The 24742-nt window shown below is 41.6% G+C and overlaps 1 protein-coding gene and 1 long non-coding RNA gene across 2 annotated transcripts in view; one reads left to right on the plus strand and one right to left on the minus strand.

Moving 5' to 3' along the window:
- The window catches only part of LOC308481379, a 916155-nt gene that overhangs the window by 728499 nt on the left and 162914 nt on the right, over window positions 1-24742 (plus strand). The window lies entirely within an intron of this gene.
- GDAP1 (ganglioside induced differentiation associated protein 1) lies at window positions 12257-24409 on the minus strand. The gene is made up of 9 exons (XM_081013568.1): window positions 24321-24409; window positions 21446-21483; window positions 19245-19333; window positions 17687-17957; window positions 16723-16915; window positions 15571-15744; window positions 15114-15208; window positions 14381-14495; window positions 12257-13986 (listed from the first exon to the last, which is right to left on the minus strand). The coding sequence occupies exons 4-9, from the start codon at window positions 17801-17803 to the stop codon at window positions 13604-13606; spliced, it is 1077 nt and encodes a 358-aa protein (XP_080869694.1). The 5' UTR covers window positions 17804-17957; window positions 19245-19333; window positions 21446-21483; window positions 24321-24409; the 3' UTR covers window positions 12257-13603.

Raw genomic sequence — 24742 nt, forward strand, 5'->3', positions numbered from 1 at the left:
GTGAGCAATGTTTATCAGAAGGACACGTACCTTGAAATGTTCCAGATGGTGCCAAGAAGCAACACTCAGCAGCAAATGTTGTGTTTCCTCATCTGCTGTGGCGCTGTGAAAGGTTCTGGGGCACACCAAATGACCCATGTGGTGTATTTCCTTGAGGTGACAAAAATTGTTGAGGTACCCCCATTTTTGAAACTGACAGTGAAAATGCTTTAGAAAGAAAAGTTCCATCTTCTCAAGATGTGGGACTATTTTTGAAGTAGGGGAAATACTTTGTCATTCAGCAAATTGCAAAATCCAGCTGATTTAATTGGTTCCGAAAATGGTGAACAACCAAGGCAAAAACTACAGAGATTTCTGATAGATCTGTGTTTGAAAGGGCTCCATACCGTAATCAGGCTCGGAAAAGTTGCCTAATTACCACATTTAATCATTTACAATTAATTATACCTTGTATAGTGAATTAAAGAATGGTGGAAGATGTTGTGTGGCTTCTATCATTATGCTCCAACAGGGTCAGGGTGAGAACTGAGCTCATTTTTGGCATCCTTTCAAAATGGTCTCCAAAATGGCAGCTTGCGCGTGCAGACTTTATATCTACAAATGTATACAGTATAGAATTGTCTTCTTTAGGAAAATTCACTTTACTTTTTAGCACCCTTTTACTTTTTGATGTTAATTCTTTGCTTTTCTGAAGAGCAGTCCTATTCCCAGAGCAAACCATTTTCTGCACATGGCGTGAGCTTTTCCGGCAATGCAAATCGCTTGTGACTCGCACTCAATTTAGTTTCCTGGCTGGATCTTGCTCAATATCTAAGGGAATTATAATTTTAGATGAGGATCGTTGGAGCTGTCTGTGCGTTTATATAGAAGCGTCCAAAATAAATTCTCAGGAATAGTAAATAAACAATGTCACAGAATCCCTGTTTTTCAATTGCCACTAATATAGACTCCATTTGGCAACTTGGATTGAAACAGGACTCCTCAGGTTGAGTTTCATTTCTAAGCATTTTGTCTCTGTTGTATTCATAAAATTCCATTGCCCTTCTATTTTTCTATGCCTTTTCCCATAACGATAAACAAATAATTAACAAATCTGTTTTATTAGCAGAAAAGAAGTAATCTGAGCTGATGATTTACTGGACATCCTTCCCATCTGGGGAGAGTCTAAATAAATGGATTATAAGCCATCCTATGTTGGGGAGGGAAATGTTCTCAATAATCACTGCAGTTGATGGGATTTTTTCCACAAAACAATAACTTCATCCTGGTGGCCCAGTCCTCAAGAGTGCCATTTAGTTGGGATGTTGCTCTGCCATGCAAATTTGCTTCAGAAATGACAGCATCACTGGCCATTACACTCTACCCCACAAAAAGAATTAAAAATCTTACACAATGTTCTGGATTAGTGCTGTGCCGAACATTTCTCCTGCTTTTTTAAAAAACAAACAAACCATTATCCATCAATTTATGAGAAAGGAACTTACATTTGAAAATTACAAAGGGAGGATGTAAATTTCTGCAAAAATCTTGCCCACGGGATAAAGGATTTCTGTAGCGCTCACCTTAGTTTCAGGATGGCTAAGGGGTGTTTATGAGTGCATTTCCTTTCATTCTGCATTCTGGAATTGGTGGGGAAGATCTGCCATAACCTCTACATTCAGTGAAGGGATAGTATTTGAGAAAACTCATAAATACATGAATTTAGCAAGGGCTGGAAATAATACCAGCTAGCTTTCTCATGAGGCCAGCCTGGCAACATCTCACTTGAAGAAACAAAAACTTGATATGTCCTGGTTTGTTTGATAATGACAGTGCTTTTTTTCTTGGGGTACTTGAGGGTACACAGTACCGGCATCTTTCTATCTAGAAGAAAAGCACTCGATCAAAGTGCATCACTTACTATAACAACTTCATGGTGAGTACCAGCACCTTTTTGTCTAGAAGAGAAGCACTGGATAATGGTAAGCCACTGGAAAGACATCAGACTCTCTGCCCAGTAGATTTTGGAGTAGGATTACCATTGGCAACAAGGGGGGGGAATGCCTCTGGCAATGGGTTAGAGACAATGGGCCAAGGAGACTGACAGGGTACTGGAAGCGGAAGGGGGTGAGTTGTTTTCTGCAAGTGTTGTTGGGAAGGAGGAAGTGGGCAGAACTCCATGTGGGAACTGAAGGGCAGCAGCCATGCTGGCTGGCTGGAGCAGGCTGTTACAGAGAGACACAGGGGTGGCACTCAGGATGCCCCTGAATCCAGTGCTATACTGCTGGGTAGAACATGCAACTCTTCAGATGCAAATGCTGTGAAGTCTCTCTCCATAAAAACTCAGGTTAAATATGTGTGAACAAAGCAATATTTCATAAAGAAGCTAGTGTCCATTGTGCCTCATTTTCCCCCAAGGAAGCACAAACACCAGTTAAGCTCCCTTGAATCTTGCTACTGCTCAGCAGAGATTGAGGGGTGGGTGGGCAGAAACACTATATTCTCTAAAGTGGTCTGCACTCTGCAGACTTCCTGTGTGCCTGTGTTGCCAGGAAAAAAGTCATGGCATCTCCAGCTGGGCTTTCCTGTAAGCCCAGTAACGGAAACTGACTACCATGTGTTCATTGTTTTTGTTTTTAGGTGGTATTTTTATTGACCATCTTTGCTAAGGCGGATGGGAAACATGTTTTAGCAACATCTGGAGGGCCAAAGGTTCTACATTCCTGAACTCTATCTTCCTCCATACATAAAAATGTAAGGCTGTCATCATGCAGCCCCCATTAGATTTGTAGTGCCACATCACAATCCTGGATTTGCATGGAGAAAAACCCAAGAGGCCAAGAAAAATAAGCATCATGGTTACATGGAGTGGGAAGGGTATAAATGTAGGGTTTGTGGAGGCAAGGGCTATCAGTTGCTATTAGCCATTATGGCTATTCTCAGCTTCCACAGTTGGAGGCAGAAATGCTTCCAAAATCCAGAAGCTGGAAACTACAAGAGGGGAGAGTGCTTTTGTGCTTGAATCCCCTGCTTGCAGTTTCCCCACAGACTTCTAGTTGGCAACTGTGAAACCAAGATGGTGGACCATGGGCCACTGGCTTGATCTCACAAGCCCTTCTTGTGTTTTTATGGTCTTAATGTTGGGGAAATGGCAGCGGGGTTGGCAAGCAAATGAGCTGGGACACTACCTAGTATATCTATTTTAAAAAAACCACTGGTGGCAATTGGGTAATAAAGCCTCTCATGTACAAAGAATACTCTCCAGCATTGCATGAAGTGAATTCAAAACAGGGGGTGCAAACCAGATGTATTGCTAAATGTATCCCTTGGGATTGTGTCAGGTTTTTGTTTTTTTTAAAGTCTTTTGTTTGTTTTGTTAGCTGTTAAGTACTCCATGCTGAAACTTTTGCCGAAACTTTAGCAATGTGCCGTTATTTATTTTGATATTCTTCTCACAAGCATTTCCTGGAAGTTTTGAGTGGATCTCTCTACAAAGAAATCAAGGCCCTTCTCTCTGTGCATGACTACTGCTAGTACAAATTTTAAAAAAAGCTATAAACTACAGGATTTCTCTTGACAGCTGAAATCTCCCATTTATAGAGATTAGAGGTCTAGGGAAAAAAGCTAAAGTAAACTATAGCGTTCTGCTGTCTTAAAACACACAAAACACAAAATTTATGATGCTGTTCTGGAGACAATCCTAAACATACTCCACAAACTCTTTATAAAAGGAGTCATTTTCCCAAAGAAATAACTCTGTGTTCCAAAAGTTTGGTTCAGTACATGATGCCCGTGTTCAAAGCTTAAATGAGTTAAAAGCATCACAGTTCTATGCTTACCATGCAATCCCCATTTTTAAAAGAGACTATTATGTGGCTCTTGATGAATTACAAACAACTGGGATGTTTTTAAAGGATGCTTTTTTCATGTGATGCTGTACTTTATGGTATAAATACCATCACCAGACACATTCAGGCTTGTTGTAAGCAAATTCAGAAGGTGGGGGGAGGAAACGAAGTTGCGTGAACATGCTCCAGATCTGATTATGAAAGCAGGAGATGTTCTGTGTCTCGCTGAATGTTTTACCATCACTGAAAATTGATTAATTAGGGATGTTGGATGTTGGTGGCTTTGACAATTCCCCCAAAGACAGCACTCTGTCTTTCTTTTTGTCTGTTTCTGTCTGTCTGTCTGTCTGTCTGTCTGTCTGTCTCTCTCTCTCTCTCTCTCTCTCTCTCTCACACACACACACACACACAAAACTACATATTGTGTCCTTTTTCTTTAACTTTTAACAAAAAGGAAGAAATGTTATGGCTTTGTCCTTAAATGTTAACCTACAAGAGGGGTGAAAGTGACATGAAACAGCCCAGAACGATATTCTGACATGGCACAGGCAGGTAGAAAGTTTTGGTTCTTTAATATCTCTTTTCATTTTAGTTGTTACACTCCAATGATGCTGCGGGGGAGGTGGAATTTGTAGAAACCACTTGAATTCAGCATGGCTGGATAAGAGTCACATCTATTACTTTGCCCACTTTTGCACCTAACCCCACACCTATCACTGGCACGGTGTCCCTGGAAAGTTTCCCACATCAGGATGCTGCCCTCCAGCTCAAAACAATTCCTCACACCTGGATTAAGTGATTGATTTGTGGACTGACATCATCCCCACATAGTTTTCAAGTGACAGGCACACCACTTCAGTACACCTGACACCCTCAAAACTTGCCTGATGTGATATGAGCCTCATGGAGAACAGTGGGAGGACCTCCAAGAGTTGGAGCTGGATGCCCTGGGGGAGAGCCCTAGAAGGTTGGGGGAGCCAAGAGCGGGACCCCAATACTGTGGTACCTCAGTTTAAGAACAGTTTAAGCCCTATTTAAAAACTATTTGGTTTACGAACTCCACAAAACCAGACCTTTACCTCGGTCTAAGAACAGAATCCGAACGGTGGAAGGGCACCAGCAGCAGAAGGCCTCATTAGGGAAAGTGTGCCTCGATTTAAGAATGGTTTCGGTTTAAGAACAGACTTCCAGAACAGAATAAATTTGTAAACCGAGGTACATGTCTGAGCCCAAGGAGGGGAACAGTTTAACTAGAGAGTAAGGAGCTAAATACAGAGGAGGTTTGACAGTGAAGCAGTACCAGATTTATGTATAAGCTAAACAAACTATAGCTTAGAGCCCCACTTTCTTGGGGGGGCCCCAAAAAATTTAAAGGGGGGGAAAACTTGGATAAAATACATATTTTGTTATGTGCAAAAGGCTTTAGATACCTATTAGGTCCATAAATTACCATATAGCATATAGGTAAAGGGACCCCTGACCATTAGGTCCAGTCGTGGCCGACTCTGGGGTTGCAGCGCTCATCTCGCTTTACTGGCCGAAGGAGCCAATGTACAGCTTCCGGGTCATGTGGCCAGCATGACTAAGCTACTTCTGGCAAACCAGAGCAGCGCACAGAAGCGCCGTTTACCTTCCCACCAGAGTGGTACCTATTTATCTACTTACACTTTGACATGCTTTCAAACTGCTAGGTTGGCAAGAGCAGGGACTGAGCAACGGGAGCTCACCCCGTCACAGGGATTTGAACCGCCAACCTTCTGATCGGCAAGCCCTAGGCTCCGTGGTTTAGATCACAGTGCCACCCGCATCCCATATAGCATATATTCAACACAAAAAGCAGTAACAATTTGTTGTTCACAAAGGACAGCTGGACATATAAAGGGCCCTATTAGCTTCAGTAGCTTAGGGCCTCATCAAACCTAAATCCAGCCCTGCAGTGAAGGGTTCTGCTCCTGCGATATCAGATGCCTCTAGCCAGGCACCTACTAGAGTGGAGACACTACTGCTTCCCCTGGCATTGAGGAGCCTTCCCCTTTGGGGGAAGCAACAAAGTAAGTTGGATACTGAGTCACTGCCAACCCTACCTCCATCACCCAAGGCATGAAAATGCCAACACCAGTGCAAACAAACCTCAGAGATTCAACCCACTCCAAAGAGTGCCTGTTTGCTTGCCTAGTCTGGAGACTCTACCCACTTGCCATATTAAGAGCTGCCTCCTGCCCACTCTTCAAAAGGAAGCAGGGCAAGGGAGCATGTTGCTGTTGGATCAATGTCTTAGCTTGCACTTAGCCATGAAATTCACTTGCTGTCCCCACCTTTATGCTTCCAAACGATACTGCCCTGTTATTGTTAATATGATTTTGCAGCCCTGCAGCTAAGATGGGAAGTGACTAGTCCACAAGAATTTTTAACATGACCTTCATTTGTGGAACAAAAATGGCCGTAGGAGCAGGGAAAGAAACTTTATGGCTAGCTGGAGAGGTAGTAGCCAAAGGTAAGAAGCCCATTGCTGTTGAGATTAAGGACACAAGTTACTCTTATTTCCTCTCTTTTTTCCTATTGCTTGTTATTGTTTGTGACTGGAAGATGGCTCAGGCCTGACCAACCTGTATATATGTTCTTGATAAATTAATGTACTCTTTTAATGAATTGCCTTGATCTGACCTGCCACAAAGAGGCACTTCTATATGCCTTTATGAAGATGTGCTGTATTGCTTTGGTGATTCCCTAGCCACTTCCCTGTATCTATTTTCAAAACACAAGGAGAAAGTAACATCAGCAGCTGCTTTTAAAAAGGTCCCAAAATTCTGCGAAGCTTTCCGGCAAATGTAGACTTGGAAAACACTGCCATCTGGTGGTATTATTTTTTTTTTTCAGAGAAGACAGTAAAGGTCACGATAAGTGAAATGACATTGTACACCCAAGGAATTAACTTTCACCGTTCAGAAGAGTGAACACCTTAACACAGAAGGAAATTGACTCTGGACAGATTTAGAAAGCATGAGAGAGGGCGCATGAAGTGTCCACTTTCACTACTGATAGTCAAATAGTAGATTTGCCATAGCAGATAATATTTGAATGTTGCATTTCAGAATCACATCACTATGATGTGTCATTGTGGCTGTCCAGTTCCAGAGTTTCTGCTATGCATATGTATAGCAGAATGTTACAATACAGTAAGTGCTGATTCACTGCAGTATATTAGCAAGAATGTTAAAGCAAAATTTCAGTCATTCATAAGGGCTTTTCTCCGGAAGTTAGGTCCATTGAAAATAACTAAGGTTACTTCCAACTAAAGCCAGTTAGCACTGGAGGGGAAAGATGCTACATATAAACAGTGTTGTGTGGTCAAATTAAACTATGTTTCTGCAAACAGAGCATATCCAGTTCATCAGTTTTGCCAAAATAACTGGGTCATGGAGTTAAATTATATTCATCTGTTTCTTACTGCCTCCAAATGTTTCCCAAATAAAAAAAAGAAAAGAGTGTTTCTCATTATTGCGACTGAGCAGAGACTCAGAATATATTGTTAAATCATTATTTCTATGAAATAGTAACCAGAAATTTCAGCAAGTGAATTGCCATTTCGGTGTTGACAGTAATTTTAAATTGGCAGGGTGGTACCTCCCTGATTACATCTGGTACCTTGTGAGTTGATCATCAGGTTCCATAACAACTGTTACAGAGACAATGGCCCATTCAAATTAATGGGTATAGGCACTCAAGAATTTAACACTCCAATCCTATTGAATTTTAGGCAACAAATGTTTACTTAAGAAACAAGAGTTTCTCTGTGTTTGATATTTGGCTGGAATTTAGTTCCATCTGGGATTTAGTCCCGTCAAAACTAATTTCTTAATGTCTTTAGATGAGGTTAGGAGGGTTCAAAAAGTTCCGAGGAAAGGCATGATGCCAATAAATTTGGCCTTTGAAAGAAAGAGGAAAATGCTAGATTATTGGTGAGTTCCTTTAGAACAGTTTGGAGATGTGATTGGTGAAGGGACTGCTCATGTGAAACTAAGTCCTGCCCTTTTGCAGGCATTGAAGAGTATCAATAATATTTGTTATTGTTTTGGCCCATTTTCATATACAGTGGTACTTAATTCGTTCTTGAGGTCCGTTCTTAACCTGAAACTGTTCTTAACCTGAAGCACCACTTTAGCTAATGGGGCCTCCTGCTGCCGCCGCACCGCCAGAGCACGATTTCTGTTCTCATCCTGAAGCAAAGTTCTTAACCCGAGGTAATATTTCTGGGTTAGCAGAGTCTGTAACCTGAAGCATATGTAACCCGGGGTACCACTGTATGACTATTAGAAATGCTTTCCAGTTATTGGTACAATATGAAGCAATAGGCATTGTTGTGCCTTGAACCACTGTCCACAACACAAAACTTCATTTGAGACTTCATTTGAAACTTTGGTCATTTGGTAAGGAAGATGGTGGAGATGGATTCTTCATAGAATTGTAGAGTTGGAAAGGGCCATGAGGGGTATCTGGTCCAGTTCCTTACAATGCAGGAATCCTCTGCCCAATGAGGGGCTCAAACCCACAACCCTCAAATTAAGAGTCTTGTGCTCTACTGACTGAGCTATCATCTAAATAAGTATGTAACCTAGCATGTGGTGCCTATGTGCCCCTCCACACTGAGATTACATTGGAAAGAAGCCTCCCATTGTAACCAATAAAAGGCTTTTCTCAAGCCTAATTGCAGGACAGTGGTGGGTTGGGGGACTCACAGATGAGAATGATTAACTCTCCCCTCTGCAGCTGTGACTGCCACTCCCACTGCCAAAAATAATCCTCCGGTCGCTGCATTAGGCTTCCAAAAAGCCTTTTACTGTAGCCAAAAGAAGGCTATCTCATGCCTAATTGCAATGGGGGAGAGGCTATTTTGGAGATAGTAATGGCTGCAGTGCTTGTGCAGTACCCATGACAGTTTCTCCAGATTGTAAATGGGCTCCAAAAAGGTTGGCAACTCTTGCATTATATGCTGACTTGGCTGAAAACCAGTATGGTCTTGTGTGTCAGCTCTTGTATCCATGGCCAACACTGGCAGTTTCCCACAGCTGTTGCATGATAATGGCGATGTTGATGATGATGATGATGATGTCAGGTCCCAGAGAAGGTTACAACAATTTAAAATACTGTATTAAATGTTTAAAAGTTTGCAAAGAATACAATCACCAAAAAATAGGGAAGGTCCTAAAACTACACAAGTAAACCTCAAGCACTCACAGAACAGGATGCCCAGTTGGAAAGGCTGGGGTGCTCTCTCCTAAGTAAACCTGATCAGAAGCCCTGGTATATAGAGGGCCAAGAAATACAGGACCTTGAACAGCTCTAAGTGAGCCCTGCTGGCTGAAACGCTATCCTACTAAGGTAGATGTAGAAAGGTGTCACAGCAGTGAGATGAAGCCAATTGGAGCCTTATGCGGACTGACAAAACCTGTGGCATGGTTGCCTCTGCCCTTCTAGAGGAACCACATGGGTTGTTAACGGATGTATAGTACTAGAATTTGTGCTTCAGTATTGTACGTGTGTGTGTGTGTGTGCCATATTGCTTTAGAATTGTGTATTAATAAAGCATTAAAAATATGTCCTGAGTCTTTCTTGGGTCAAAAATAAGAGGGCTTCGTGCTCTTGGGCTGCCTAAAAAGAAGACGACACTGTGCTGGGTAACACACACTGCAAGGTCCCAGGATCATGAGCCATGACACTGCTCATCAATGGAAAGAGAACGCTATACCCAGCCTATCTCAAGCCTTTGCTTTCTGCTGCTTCAGTTTCTGTGTGCCTGCAGTACAAGAAGACAAACAGTGGTCTGCCAGCAAGGACTCTTTCAAAACCCCCAAAGGATGTCACTTGACAGTGACAATCCAGCCAAACCGCAGCCCGCCCACCTAGAATGGAATAGGATATGTGACCAGCTAGCCCAAAATGAAATAAACAGCTGTCAGGAGCGGGATTTTTAAAATAGCTAAATCCTATCTCCTTTTCTGATTCTAATCATTAGTGTATTCAATTGGAAAATGTCGGGATGGGATCCAAAGTTTTCTCTGTAAACTTAGTCAGACATTGCCTTGCCTGCACTGCGACTTCTCAGATTTCCCTTTCCAATTGCAGCTCCCTCGGCAGCTCTTTGTCAGCCATGTGCTTGTGTCCTGCTTGCAGATTTACCAAAGGAATCTGGCTGGCCATTGTGAGACTAGCATGCTGGACTACATGGGCCATTGGCATGATCAGCAGGTTTGTCTAGGATGAGGAGCTCCAAAAAGCAGAGCATATGTAGTAAAGTCAAGTCTGATGAGTTGAAGAAACTAAAGTGGTAGGGTTGGGTGTGTGAAACCTAAGTTAGGGTTACCAGGCATCCCCAGTTCCCGGGAACAGTCCCCGGATTTGCAAATCTTTCCCGGACAAATTCCGTCCCTGGAATGTCCCCAGATTTTGCAAATCTGTCCCCAGAAAACGTGGCAGCCTCAGCAGCCCGGAGCCAGCCTGGTAGCGCAGTTGGCTCTGGCTGGCTTCAGGAGCTGCTTGCTGCTTGCTGCCATGGCGCCCGCCATTTTTCCTCACCAGAAGTCCCCATATGATGTGTTGCACTCAAGACACATCATATGGGGACTTCCAGGAGGCAAACTGGTGGGCACCATGGCAGCGAGCAGCAAGCAGTTCCTGAAGCCAGCCAGAGCCAACTGCGCTGGCTCCGGGCTGCTGACTGCCACTGCTGCTGCCACTGCTGAAGGGGAACCGGGGACATCCAGCAGTACAGATCTCCTGCCGCCTTCCCCCTTTGTTTTACTGATCAGGGGAGGCTCAGGAGTTGCAGGCAGGTGGCCATTGCCCAGTTTTTTAAAAACTCTGCGCATTTATGTTTCACAGGGTGTGAAAGAAGGGCTTTGCACCTTTATACAATATGAATGTGTGCTTGGGCCCAGGGTCTTTTGCCTCACCATCCCCATTACTGACTCCCTGTTGCTACTCAGCTTCAAAAAAAAAAGTGTCCCCAGATTCGTTGAAAAAAATCTGGTAACCATAACCTAAGTTTACCTATGAAATCTGTAGGTGGCTTTGGGAAAGTTGCAATCTCTCCACCTAAGCTGTCTCATAAGGTTGTTATGAGGCTACTGTTATATTTGGGGATAATTCCCATATCGAAATTGGGGATATTTACTTCTGGAGGTTATAAAAGCCCTTGGAAGGAGGGTGGATGCCTAATAAAACAAATATATGGTGTCATGCCTTAACAATGCCCTTTGTTAGAGCAAAGATTAGTGCAACTGAACATGCAGTACTGAACAAAAAGGTTTGGTGTAAAAATGCTGAGAAAACTTTCTCTTGGTTTTTACACATACAGACTGACCACGCAATTTTGGGATCTGAAAATGAACTCTTTTCGAAATCAAATTTGCTCCAGGAGGGAGGGAGGTATTTGCATTTCCCTGTATCATATAACACAGCATGCTTTCCTTGAGTCATCTGGGTTTGTTTTACTCAAAACAAATCATTTGTCCTACAGCCACCTCTGACACAGTGCATCTTGGTTCAACCTGCTTTATTTATGTAGCCTAAGGGTTATGTACCTCCCTCTTCCATGGGATCATCACCACCACTTGCTGACTGCAATATGAGATAAAGACCTGCACATGTGTGCAGTAGCCACCAGAGACTGAACACTGCATAAAGAGCTTTTACTGTATATCCCCAAACATCAACTCAAGCCACAAGACTCTCTAGAGACCAGCGAGAGCTGCTGGGCGGTGAAGCTGGAGGCTCACACAGCTGACAGCAGGCTAAGTTCGAAGTGTAATGATGGAAGCAAGAAGCTGAGCTGAAGTCACATCCCTGCAAACCAAGATTGCAACACCACCATAATTATTCACTTGGTACTACTGGACAATGTGGATTTAAAATCCTTAAAGAATGGAAAAGAAGCTGGAAAAGGGAGTAGATAGCAAGGATGGGGCAAACCAAGGGACACTAAGAAACTCCAGAGCAATGATCCAGCTGGTGGTTTCACAATCCAACAAACAGTACCAGGAACCTATGCTTAGGATCCAAACTACCAGTGGATATTTCCTGACCAGCAGGGCAAGTGTGAGCGCTTTCCCCCTCCAGGGGAAAAGGTTTGGTAATACAAGTGGCTTCTTCTGATGTCCTCTGGAAATAAGGGCTCCTCCCTTCCTTATATTTGGAAGACCTGCGCCACAAAACAGAAGATCCTGTCCCAGGGTTGGATTCAACTGAGTCCTACTCAGAGAAGACCCATTGAAATTAATCAGCCGAAGTTAGTTGTTTCCATTAACTTCAATGGGTCTACTCTGAGTAGGATTAGCATGGGATATCAAACCCCCATGCCAGATAGCCTTCACACCCTTTCCAGATCTAAAATATAATTACCCCACACTACTAAGACTTCATAACCAAACTGCTGGTTGGTAAACCAATTTTAATCAGAAAGCAAAATACAGTTCATTGGACACAAATCTGTTTAAAAATTCATGCGTGTGTGTTTTCTGAAGATATTATATTTGTGGAGAGGACATTTTCTGAGGCACATTATGGGCTACATTCATACACAGGCACAAAAAATATGCTTACATTAAAAGAAAAGCAACACCCCTATTAATTTACACTCACAATATCCAATGCATGATGCACAGTGCTTCAGAATAGACTGATGATGCATGACACTCCTGTGCGAAGAATAATCAAGGCACAAATTCCATCAAGGTGTCTCTTCCTAATGGGCAATCCACAGAGGTCCAGTGCCTAACTGTTATTTGTGCCTTGGAAACCCGTCTGCTATGTTCCTAACAACAATCTACTTTCCATGTGCTTCCCTAATGTGATTTAAATGTATGCTGCTCTGACAAAGTTTATTCAACTAACTGGTGTTTTAGGAAAATGTGCTTTAATCCAGCCATGGTGCAACATATAATTGATGTAAAGCTCCTCATTTTTAGAAGGCCCAAATTTACATAATATATAAGTGGTGGATTAGCAGAGGGCTGATCACACTGAATGATGACAAATGTTGAATTGCCAAAAGACCACATAAAGTAAAATATTAAGGAATGGCTTTTAAGAGAGAGGGAGATGGGAGAGGGGGGTTGTGTATTCTTTCCAACTGCATATTGCCATATAAGCCACAATTTGAAAAGGAAGTTATATTGGCTAGAATCTTGAGTACTGGAAGCAGAGAGAAGCCTGGAGATTATACCATTATTTTACCCCCCCTGCAGCTCCAAATGCCCTCCTGAACAGCATGAGTTGAGAGGATGAGAAGTTGACCCAAATCATTTCATGAGCAGAGCACCATTTGTGCAATGTGTATGGTCCTTTCCCCTCCCACAACTTTGGGTAATCCAACCTTCTTCCGGCACTATGCCCCATCCTGTGCTGCTGAGAAGTGTCCCTCAACCATCCAGAGAGATTTTTTTAGCCGTAGAAAGGGAAGTCCCATTCCATAGTTTGCTGCTCCCAATACTCCAGATCCAAGCTATTCTTTCATTTTTCTTCAAGATTTCATTTCTATAAGTACCTGTGTGGCAGCAGAAATCTAATATGGGGTAGCCAATATGGTTCCGCTGATGTGGCTGGACTACAACTCTCATCATCCCTTACTAATGGCCATGAGAGTTGGCTGATGAGGGTTATAGTCCAACCACACCCGGAGGGTACCATGTTGGCAACCCCTGTACTAATATATAACAATGTTGTGGCCCATTACATCCTTGGTGTAACTGGTGGTCCTTTCACAGTTTGGCAAGAAACATCTACAGATAACTTTGCCTTGCTCTAATGGATGACAGCACATTGGGAAACCTCCTCCGGAGACACACCAAAGCAAAATACCCAATTCCGGCTAAGAAGCCAACCAAAAGAGTGGTGCCAAAAATCCTTGGTGCCCTCTTCTTGGCCACTCGAAATGCAGTTGGAAGAACTGCAGAGATTAATATGTTGTTGACATGTCCTAAAACCTTGTGGAATGCTTTTCTCTTCAAGACACGGTCATAATAGGCTTCCAAGTTAGGCCGCTTTCCATTCCCCCAGTTTCTCCTTGCCAGTCCAATGAATTTCAGTCGATGCAATGTAACAGCAAGGGATACATCGGCCAAGCTGAAAAACTGACCGCAGAGCCAAGGCTGGTGTCCATTTTCTAATCAGAATGAAGGTTAAAAAAAAAGTTAGGGGCTAATAAAAAGTAATAGGATGAGAAGGACCTTGGGTCTTATGTTTCTGTCACTGTTTTCTCTATTATGCTCAAATAGCCATCAGTCCCAGATTGTTCCTGGAAAAGGCATTAAATTGTTTGTTTACTTGCATTTCTAAATCTTCAATCTTAAAGCAACAAAAGTGCTTAAACAAGAAAACACTGGGAACCTTTGACTTAACCAATTGCAGTGCTTGGAATGAACTAGTTTCTTTTTAAAATGAACTTTCCATGTGCTGATCAAATGTCTGATGCACAGTGCCAATATATTGAACAACATGCAATGCTTTAACTGAGACAGCTACGCACTGACCAAGAAGTAAATATGAAAATTTCCTACCTGGAGTCTCTTCATTCCTTCTTTGCAGCTCAGTCTCAACTTGATCCAAAACTTTTTCCAGCTCATCCAATATTTTCTGTAAATACTTTATGTTATCATGATCCATCAGTTTAGACTAAGGAAAATAAGTAGATTGTATATTTAATCTGCAGTCCCATTTCCTGAGAGTAAGCCCCATTGAACATATTGAGATTTACTTCTGAGGAAGCATGCATAGTATAGTGTCATAAGCCAGGCATATATGCATCCAGTAGTGATCAGTGGAGTGTCGTAGCTAGAATGGCACTGCTCACCTGACTTTCAAACACAGAGTGTTGCTGCTGGTTCCTGAGAGGTGGAGGGGCAAGATATGGGGAGTGCAGTGTGGGTGCAGCAACAAGAGTGTTCGTTTGGCATGATCACCAGGCAACACTCTGCTGAACTCTCCAGGCCTTGCCCCTCTCAGGAACCAGCAGCAATGCTCAGTATTTGGAAAGAAAGTGAGCAAAACTGGAACCCACTACTGGTTGCATAACAACACCAAAACAAGTATAGAACAAACAAGCAACAGTAATAGCAAGTAGTGTGGCCGCAAAAGCAGAGTTATTACCAAAAAAAAAAATCCCCTTAACCTTGACTTCTTCTGAAGATACATACATGCAATGACAAGAAATATATCACATTAATATCACATCCAAAGGAACAGTAGCATTCTAAGTTGGGTTTTTGACTGTCAGATATTGTCCATTCTTACTTTAAGACGTTTCTGCTTCGCTATATAGGCATCTTGAAGATCTGGGTTTTCTTCTGCAAGTTTCTTTAATTCAGACTCAGTATTGCCTATTTGGCCTGAAGAAACAACAATGAGCTCATTAAAAGCTAATAAACCACGTCCATCAAAATACTTCAGTACAGTTATATATATTAGAACATATCAGTTAGAAACTCTTTGATTTAAGAACTTGCCAAATGAGTGTTGCCTGCCTGCTCCAATATCTGACATACTTGAGTATAAACACCTCTCTGTCACTGATGCAGATTTAACCCCTAAATACACTATAATTAATTTGATGGAAAACAGTATTTTTTTATAAAAAAATGGTTTTGCTATTGTCAACAGAAATAGTTTAATGATAAACACACAAAAATAGAGTTAAAGCATTCTATCTAACACTGCACAAGCAGAGTTCTCATCAGACAATGGTACATACTACGAATTCTAGTTGTGGCGTAAGCTGGGATCATAGAATCTACTGCTAATTCAGGATGTAGAATGCAGCCATGTGTATAGGCATCCATTGGCAAGGAATCCAGGAGCTCTCTGTAGTGCTGAACCCTGGGATAGTACATGCTCCCTTCTTCTGGAATCAGCCTTGGAATGTTTTCTGGGGTGAAAAATTAGATAGATGATAGATAGATAGATAGATAGATAGATAGATAGATAGATAGATCTACAAAGACTATGGTGAGAACAAAATTGAAGGATCAAAGTTTAAAGTCTTAGTCACTGCAATACTGTGATTGGAGAAGGCTCAGTTGCAAACCTTCATGCTTTCAGGCAACAGTAAAGGTACACCATTATGTCCAGTCGTGACCGACTCTGGGGTTGCGGCGCTCATCTCGCTTTATTGGCCGAGGGAGCCGGCGTACAGCTTCCAGGTCATGTGGCCAGCATGACTAAGCCGCTTCTGGCTTACCAGAGCAGCACACGGAAACGCAGTTTACCTTTCCGCCGGAGCGGTACCTATTTATCTACTTGCACTTTGACGTGCTTTTGAACTGCTAGGTTGGCAGGAGCAGGGACCGAGCAACAGGAGCTCACCCCATCGCGGGGATTCAAACCGCCAACCTTCTGATCGGCAAGTCCTAGGCTCTGTGGTTTAACCCACAGCGCCACCCGTGTCTGGGAGAGCACTATTGCCTCATTCAGTGGTACTGCACAAGCTTTCTTTGCAGGAGATCCCAGGTTCAATCCCTGTTGCTTCTAGTTAAAAGGATCAGGAAACAGCTGATAGGGAAATCTCCTGCCAAAGTCCCTAGAGAGCTACTACTAGTCACAGTAGACAATAATGGGCAAATGGACTATGAGAGAGATGGGAGTAATAAAATCATAACCCATGTCAAAGAGTGGCTATAATTTTTATCCCAAACCCATCCCACAAAGTTTCCTAACCCCATTTTTCAGTGTGCCACAAGGACTAAACTGCACATTATGTGACCCTCCTGGAAGCATTTGGGCATCTGTAGACAATCGGTAACATTTAGGCAATCGTTTGGGCACCTGTAAACAAATCCTGATGCAGCAAGGTGTAACTCACACCCAACATTTACATTACGAAAAATCACCACAGTACTCTTCTTACCATTCACAAAAGTTTCTTCAAGATAGTCGACAATCTGAGTTGCATCACAAATTATGTTTTCTCTGTGAACAAGTACAGGGACTTCTCCAGATGCATTTAAACGCATAAACCAAGGCTCGTTGTGTTCACTCAGTGGAAGGCTTACATCATGCTCTTCACATTTCAGTCCCTTTTCAGCAATCACCAAACGCACCTGAAAAATATATATGAACATTCCTGTTGAAGATTTACAGCTGTCCTATTAAAAATACACATTTCCTATTAATAGTTTGGAAATACACATGAAGAATCTGAAACTAACAGCATTATTAAAACATTATACATATAACATTAATTAATTTGTTGTTGTTGCTGCTGCTGCTGCTGCTGTTTTGAAAATGAGTAGCATACTATTTAATTTGGTTCAACATTGCAGGTGGATTATGGTAGGGACATGCTCACAACATGATACCCATTAATTTCCTAAGTGCACTCTGTGGTCTCTGTAAAGAAAACCATGTATGAAGGAGCAAGCAAATATTGTTTCTCCCTTTTGCTGCTCAATTTATTTATTCTTGGAAACAGCTAACTGTTTTAAAATGAATAAAATTCTATGACAGGTAGTCAGTGTGGTCCATTCTAGATGTTGTTGGGACTACAGGTCCCATCATCCCTGACCCTTGGCCATGCTGGCTTGGGCTGGTGGGAATTGAAGTCTAATAACATCTGAAGGGCACCACATTGGCTATCCCTAGACTATGACAATTGTAAGGGCTCTGAGGCCTGTTTATGAAGCACACTGGGCTCCCCTTTCCCTACTCTCCCCTCTGCCTGCTTTCTTCTCCAAATGCATTCTTACAGCTGCATTTAGATAAACAGAGTGTCCACACCCAGCAACCACCTTTTAGGTGGGCAAAACATACAGAGGGAGCTGTCCGGGTTCTGAAATCTGACATTCTTAGAAACAGCCACACAAGCTACTCACCTTTTGGGAACTGAAGGACTGAGTCCAATGATAGAGGATCAGTTTGTCATCTGTCTTCAAATATACTTCAGCTGGAGGCATTTCCCCTGCAGCCTGGTCCTCTTTCTCTTCTGCCATTTCACCTTTTCTCTCGGCTCAGCTCACCACTCCGAGATTCTACCTATGAGATTTTGTTCTCTCGTCGTTACTGAGTCTGCTCCATGGACTGAGCATGCTCACTGCTGACAGATGAAGCTGCTGTTCTGACGATGCCCTTAGACTCCCTTGGAACCTGAAATGGGAGAAGTGTTGAAATTGCCATCAGTTTGAACCTAGGGAGATTTAAAAGAGCCACAGAGGGAGAACAACAACAACAACAGAGGGAACCTAATAAATGCAGAACACAAAGAATTGGAAGAGGGTTCTCTTGTATCCTATTTTCTAATTTGCAAAAAATAAAAAATAAAAATGAAGGCAAGACATTGTGATTCCAGTCAAGAATTTAAATTTGAGGCAGCAAAAACCTGATTGCCAGACAACCCTCCAATAATTATTTGATTTGATTTTCACATGTTGAGAAAGGAGGTAAGTTCCACAAAGAGAAGATTTTTAAAGAGAGCACAGGAGGCTACACTAATCCCTTGCAAGCTCAGCCTTCCATTCCTCACTTCTACAATTTGATTAAACTCTTTCCTTGAATTTTAATGGTTCCTCATTACAGTCCATGTTGATTAATTTACCTTGCTTTTGTCAAAGATGGTTGCATATAATTTTTTTTCATATTTCAGTATTAGCATGCATTTAATGATGTCAAATAAAATGTGCACTGCTGACAGCAGGGTGGAAATTACAAACAAAAATAAATATGTTTTAAAACCTAGGGAGCAGAATTGTTTGTGTGCATGAGATGTGATGTTTTATTTTCTGTCGGCTACCATAGCCAGCCTATAAAGAAAGGTGGGGAGCCCTTCAAGAAAATTAAAAGAAAAGAAAAGGCAATGTTAAGTAATGTTAAATAGACTATAAGCAAATACAATAGGGGATGTATTGTGATACACTGTCTACATCTGGCTATTACCGATGTTCTGAACAAGGGCAACATTCAGAAAGTGAAAAATGGTGATGCAAAATCTATAAATACAAGACCAAAATTTGATGATGGAACTCCAGATTAGCCAACTTCCTTAATAAGAGTGTCAAACTGCAATCCTGTACTGAATTAATTTGGGAGTAAGTCCTATTGAAGTCAATGAAGCTTTCTTCTGAGTAGATATGAATAGGATTGCATTGTAAGAAACAGAATTTATATTTATATTTATATGCAAGGGTATCCCTAATCAGACACATTAAATCTAGATGAATAAATTATAGAAACATAGCCAGAAAAAGGAAGAGTTCTACAACAATTTTAAACAGGGATTGGGAACCCTTGGCCCTCTGGATGTTGCTGTACTACAAGTCCCATCATTCTTGACCACTGGCCATGCTAGCTGGAGCTGATGTCCAACAACCCCTGGAGAGACATAGGTTCTCCATCCCTGCCTTAAAGACAAATACATATATTGTGGCACTAACTTACTTTGAGAAGAAACAGCTTCTGATGAAGTACACTCTTGTCTATTATCAAGATCCCTCGAGATTTCTTGCTGTTTCTAGAAATCACACAGCCTGTAGGAGTGATGAACATGCATCCAGTAAACAACATGTCCCTGAATGACCACAAGAGGTCTCCATATTTCGAGAAATGGTTGGGGAAATGGAAGGGATTTGGGGGGTTTTTATCTGTGTGAAGTTCAAAATGAATGAGTTTTCATTTTTGTTAACCAATTATATGCTCTTTGAATCCATATATTTTTGTATCTACCTCTAACTCAGGGTGGCTTACAACAATGTAAAATCATAATACAATAATACATATATTAAAATGCATGGGAAACACACAACGAGGAAAGTTTTACTTGAAACCCCCAATGTGCATATAAACTATATTATGTGACATAATTATGAATCATGTGTATATGTGTAAAGCAACAACAACAACAAAACCCTGCAACTCCAAACACATCTTTATTCTACATGACACTGACCAGTGTGGAATCTGCAATCTGCTTGGCTCTTTTCCCATGTTTCCCATGGGAATTTTCCTGGGGAAGAATCCCCAGCCATTTTGGAAGGTGCTTCCTGTATTCCCAGTTGTCCATAATTCTGTACAAAAACAAATGTCTAGCGTAATGAACAGACCGAAGTTCTGGAGCAAATTGGAGACACCTGCAATCATGATTTCTCTTTAAGGACATAAGGGCAGTGCTTTCTCCCTCAGTGCCTCATTCCTTGGCAACAAAGGTGGCAACCATTTCAATTTAATACCAGAAGTGCCGTACAAATTGGACTGTCATATTGTGTGGTATCATATTGCACTAGGAGCTTAATAAGTCACAATTCAGAAAAGAAAAAAAAATACTACTTTTACTACTACTGACTGCTCCACTCAAATCATAAATGTGAAAATGTGATCTGGAAGCAGGGGAATACAAGGATGGACATGGAGAAACAACAGCAGGGCTTACAAATACACTACAAAAGCCATTTAGCTGCTATTCTGAAACTTTTGTATCCCTCGTGATGCATAACATGACTTAAGTAGCATAATATCGTACTCCAGTTTCCTAGTTGTCCGTATTCAAAGTTAAGACTCTACCCTTCAAGTCCTAAATATACTTAGTAGTGAGATCCACTGGGTCCCATAGGACTTTCTCGTGTGTAGTTGCCTTTAAGAGAGTGGCCAGGCAATTGCTTGGGATTTTTCCAAGCTCTCTTACACACTTGCTTTGTAATCTCGGCAAGTCACATAAGGTCCTGTTATATCTGCAATGTGAGAGTGGTATGTAAAACTGGACATCTTACCTACAGATCTGCTGCCTGTGTGAATTGAGCCTCAGATCTGATTACTAAGTACAAAATACGGGGATTGCTACATTTTGTTTTAATAAAGAGATTTTATTTCAAAGACTACAATTGAAAAAAGATTTATAATGAAATTACATTAATGCTAAATGCATTCTGCTGTTCTTATCTTACTTTATCCTAGCCTTCTTTTTTTAAAAAAAAAAAATTAAACATCCCTAACAACTACTGTACTCACTATGGCAAAGCTTCAAATTTAGATTGCATTTCATCTTAGAAATGCAGAAGAGCAAAAACAGAGTCATCCTATACATGTTTCCTCATGAGTCTCAACAAGTTCAGTGTAACATATTTCCTGGAAAGTCTGGTAAGGATTGCAGGCTGCCTAACCAGACAAATGAATGCATGTTCTCTTAAACTAAAACATCGTGATTATAATTAGATAAAAAACCGTATGAGAGAAGTTACTATTGTAATTCAATTTGTATAGCAACTCAGCAGAAAACATTTATGATCTCTAGGAGTCACCCTGCTCTGAAACGACTCATTTAGGGTGACAGTCTAAATTAATTCATGGATCTACTCTGTTTACATGCTCTCCCACTGAAACCCCATTGAACTGTGTAAGTGATTTTCCTGTTGCTTGTGTTATTATTATGCTTATATTAAAATCATACTGTCCACAGAAGAATCAGAGCTACCTAAAAGGACAAAACACTCCACTATCCCACAATTTTTTTTATTTAAAATGTAATCACCACAAATCAGCATTTTCATTTGCAAATGAAAGTTAGCTAATTCAGATTAGTGCAGCATTTACTGAAGACTCCTTGGATTAAAAATATCCAGTTAGAAAGAAACAGTGAAAATACAAACCCTGGACTTGTAAGTGAGAATGACGTTGACTGTGTGCCCTGTGTGAGAATGGGAGGGAGAAATTAATAGAACAGACAACAGCATGTGTCTGAAATAACAACATGCATTCAGCAATGCCACAGTAGACTATTATATCAGCATAGAAAGAAGCAAAGCAGAAAATCCTCAAGAGAACATCTAGCTATTTTTTTTCAAATTACATAGAGAAAAGTAAACCCAAAAGGGAAAACATTTTATCATATGTATTGTATTGTATTGTATTGTATTGTATTGTATTGTATTGTATTGTATTGTATAACAGTGAATATTTTATACATTCTTTTATACACCAGGGAAAAGAAAGTTAGCAGGAGAAGAGAGGGAGAGCAAACCCAGGTTCATCCACTATCAGAAGAGGCATCTGCCCCATCTTTCCCTCTGAGAAAGAATGAACTGTGTCCATAGGAGCTAACACAATAAAATATTTGAGGGGGCTGGGCCCCCACCAAGTTAATGGGCATTCCAGACCCTCCAAGCGTCCCTATTCTCCAGGGACATCCCTGATTTAGAGAAGCTGTCGCAGTTTCTGATTTGATTCCAGAATGTCCCACTCTTCCTTAGGATGTCCTTATTTTCATTGGATAAAATTTGAAGAGTATGGAGTTACCTGACCCCCCGAGCTGTCTGAAGGCAATCCTATATAGGGAAGTTTTTTTGAAAGGTTTTATTATGTTTTTATATATGTTGGAAGTTGCCCAGAGTGGCTTGGGCAACCCAGTAGGAAGATGTGTGGGGTTGTTGTTGTTTAGTCGTGTCCGACTCTTCGTGACCCCATGGACCAGAGCACACCAGGCACTCCTGTCTTCCACTGCCTCCCGCAGTTTGGTCAAACTCATGCTGGTAGCTTCGAGAACACTGTCTAACCATCTCGTCCTCTGTCATCCCCTTCTCCTTGTGCCCTCCATCTTTCCCAACATCAGGGTCTTTTCCAGGGAGTCTTCTCTTCTTATGAGGTGGCCAAAGTAGATGTGTGGGGTACAAATAGTAAAATTATCGTTATGGAATGGGACTTCCCTATTTTCAACAAAGAAATGTTGGAGGGTATGTCATTCCCATGCAAATGGTTTGTGTGCACTAGGTCATGTGATCAATTATGTGGGGCCCCACAATATTTTATTCAAGTTGGCACCCCATTATGTGGAGCCCCCACAATATTTTATTCAAGTTGGCACCCCTGGCTATGTCCAACAATGATGCCCACTTAGGCCAAAGCCCTGCTTAAGAGAGCTTCATCTGTCAGGTAGGGGATGATGGAATTATGCATCCAATGCCTTTATTTGATTGTGTGTTCGCAGAAGAGGAGCCCTGCTGGGTCTATCTTGTCCAGCATCCTGATTTCCAGCACAGGCCAGCCAGGATACTCCCAGGAACTGGAGTAAAGTTACACCAGATACAAACTCTATTGTTCAATTTACACCACCTTTTTTGCTGGCTTAATTTATGCTGGGTTTCCAGGTCACATGACAGAGCTGAACAGGGTTAGAATCCAGCCTAAGTCCCCCCACTCCCTCTGGTCCTGCCCTCACCACACTCCTCTTTCAGGATTAATACCAGTTTGGGATCCACTGGGCACAGCTCAGCCACCTGAGTCAGGATGGGGGAGATATGCCGGCATGTGTCTGGCTGAGCCAAGAAGGAGGGAGAACATGAGAAAAGCCCTGCTGGATCGGTTCAAAGGCCACCATCCGGTTCAGTGGCCATCCAGATATCTATGTGGGGCTATTTGTGATTCAGAAGGCATACTTCTGGCAGTGGAGGGAAGTCCACCCACGATTTCCTTCCATATGTAACAGCCAGCAACATTGCCAAAGAGCAAAGGAGACCAAAGCAGTGTGAGAAGATGGACGAGGAGAAGGAAAAAAAGACAAACAAGAGAGATAACAAGGCTTATGGGCAAGACTGCATCATAACTGCATCCAGTCAAAAACTTGAATTGCATGCCATCAGTAAGTTTTGCAATTTGTAGCTAAGAGCACATATGTTTCAAGGAAGATAAGCACGTCTTATCCTGCCCATTCTACAACAATATTGCTGAATGTTCATTTTCCAAATAGGTGAGATGAAAACATGTCTAGGCCCCTCAGTGAGTCTGCGGCTGAACCAGGAATTCATTTGACATCAATAGCCAAAATGCTATTCACAAGACTAATTTCCTCTTCCAAAAAAAAACCCCCAAAATAAAGGCAGCCTGCCCTTTGAAAAGTTGTCAAAAAAGTTGTCAAAAAAGTTGTCTTTTCTCATGTATCACTGATCTCATGTATCATTGCTCCAAAGTCAATGCAGCTATGCTCTGTAACTTTCTGATTACTGCAGGTTGTATTTCTTTTTAAAAAAAAAATCAAAACAAAGGAAGAGTTAGTGATTGGAGGTGGTGATATTTTAAAAAGACATATATTTTATCTTTTTAGAATTTATAATTCACAGGCATTTCTCAGCCACCTGAAAAGATAGCTGGAAATATTTGTGCATGGTGGATAAATATAGTGCTCTCTAGTGCTTTTTTTCTTTTAACAAAAAAATGGTATCTGAAGAAGTGTGCATGCACACGAAAGCTCATACCATGAACAAACATATATATATATATATATATATATATATATATATATATATATAGTGTCAGACCAACATGGCTACCTACCTGAATCTAAAAAATATATGTTTAGGGGTACTCCCACCATTTTATAGTTCAAATCAGGAAAAATAAAAACAGTAAATGGAGAAAAGTACAAAGAATCACACATTGTTTAGGGGCATGCATACTCCTGCATACCCCCGGGGCGGGGGAGCACTGGTGCTCTCTCATTTGAAAGCATTTTTAAATTAGTGATAGAGATACCTAGAAAATTGAGAGGGTTTTGTCTACTCCATTTTGTGTTAACACTTTGGTACTTCCACCACAGATGGTTGTGTAACACCAAAGAGAATATTAGAGACAGAGAAAGAACCCTTTCAGTCTTTGCTTTTCATTATGCAAGGAGTTGCATGCTTCTGTCAGTGCCACAAATAACAGCAAGCTCTCACGCAGAACACACTCCCATATCTTGAAACACTGAGTCAGCTGCTGCTTTAATATATGGCCCAAGAAGTTAACACTCTCTGCTTGGGGACCATATGCCCTCCTCCCGTTTTTGCTTGATGTCAGCTTGATCAGGACAGGAATTAAGTCTCTCTTAACCACAGCTACTTTTGCAAATGTTTTATCAAAGCCTTTGAATGCCTGGCAGCCAATGGCCCCACTGGGTACTGGGAATGTGATCT

This window comes from Podarcis pityusensis (assembly GCF_964106645.2).
Source record: "Podarcis pityusensis genome assembly, chromosome: 7".
NCBI lineage: Eukaryota > Metazoa > Chordata > Lepidosauria > Squamata > Lacertidae > Podarcis > Podarcis pityusensis.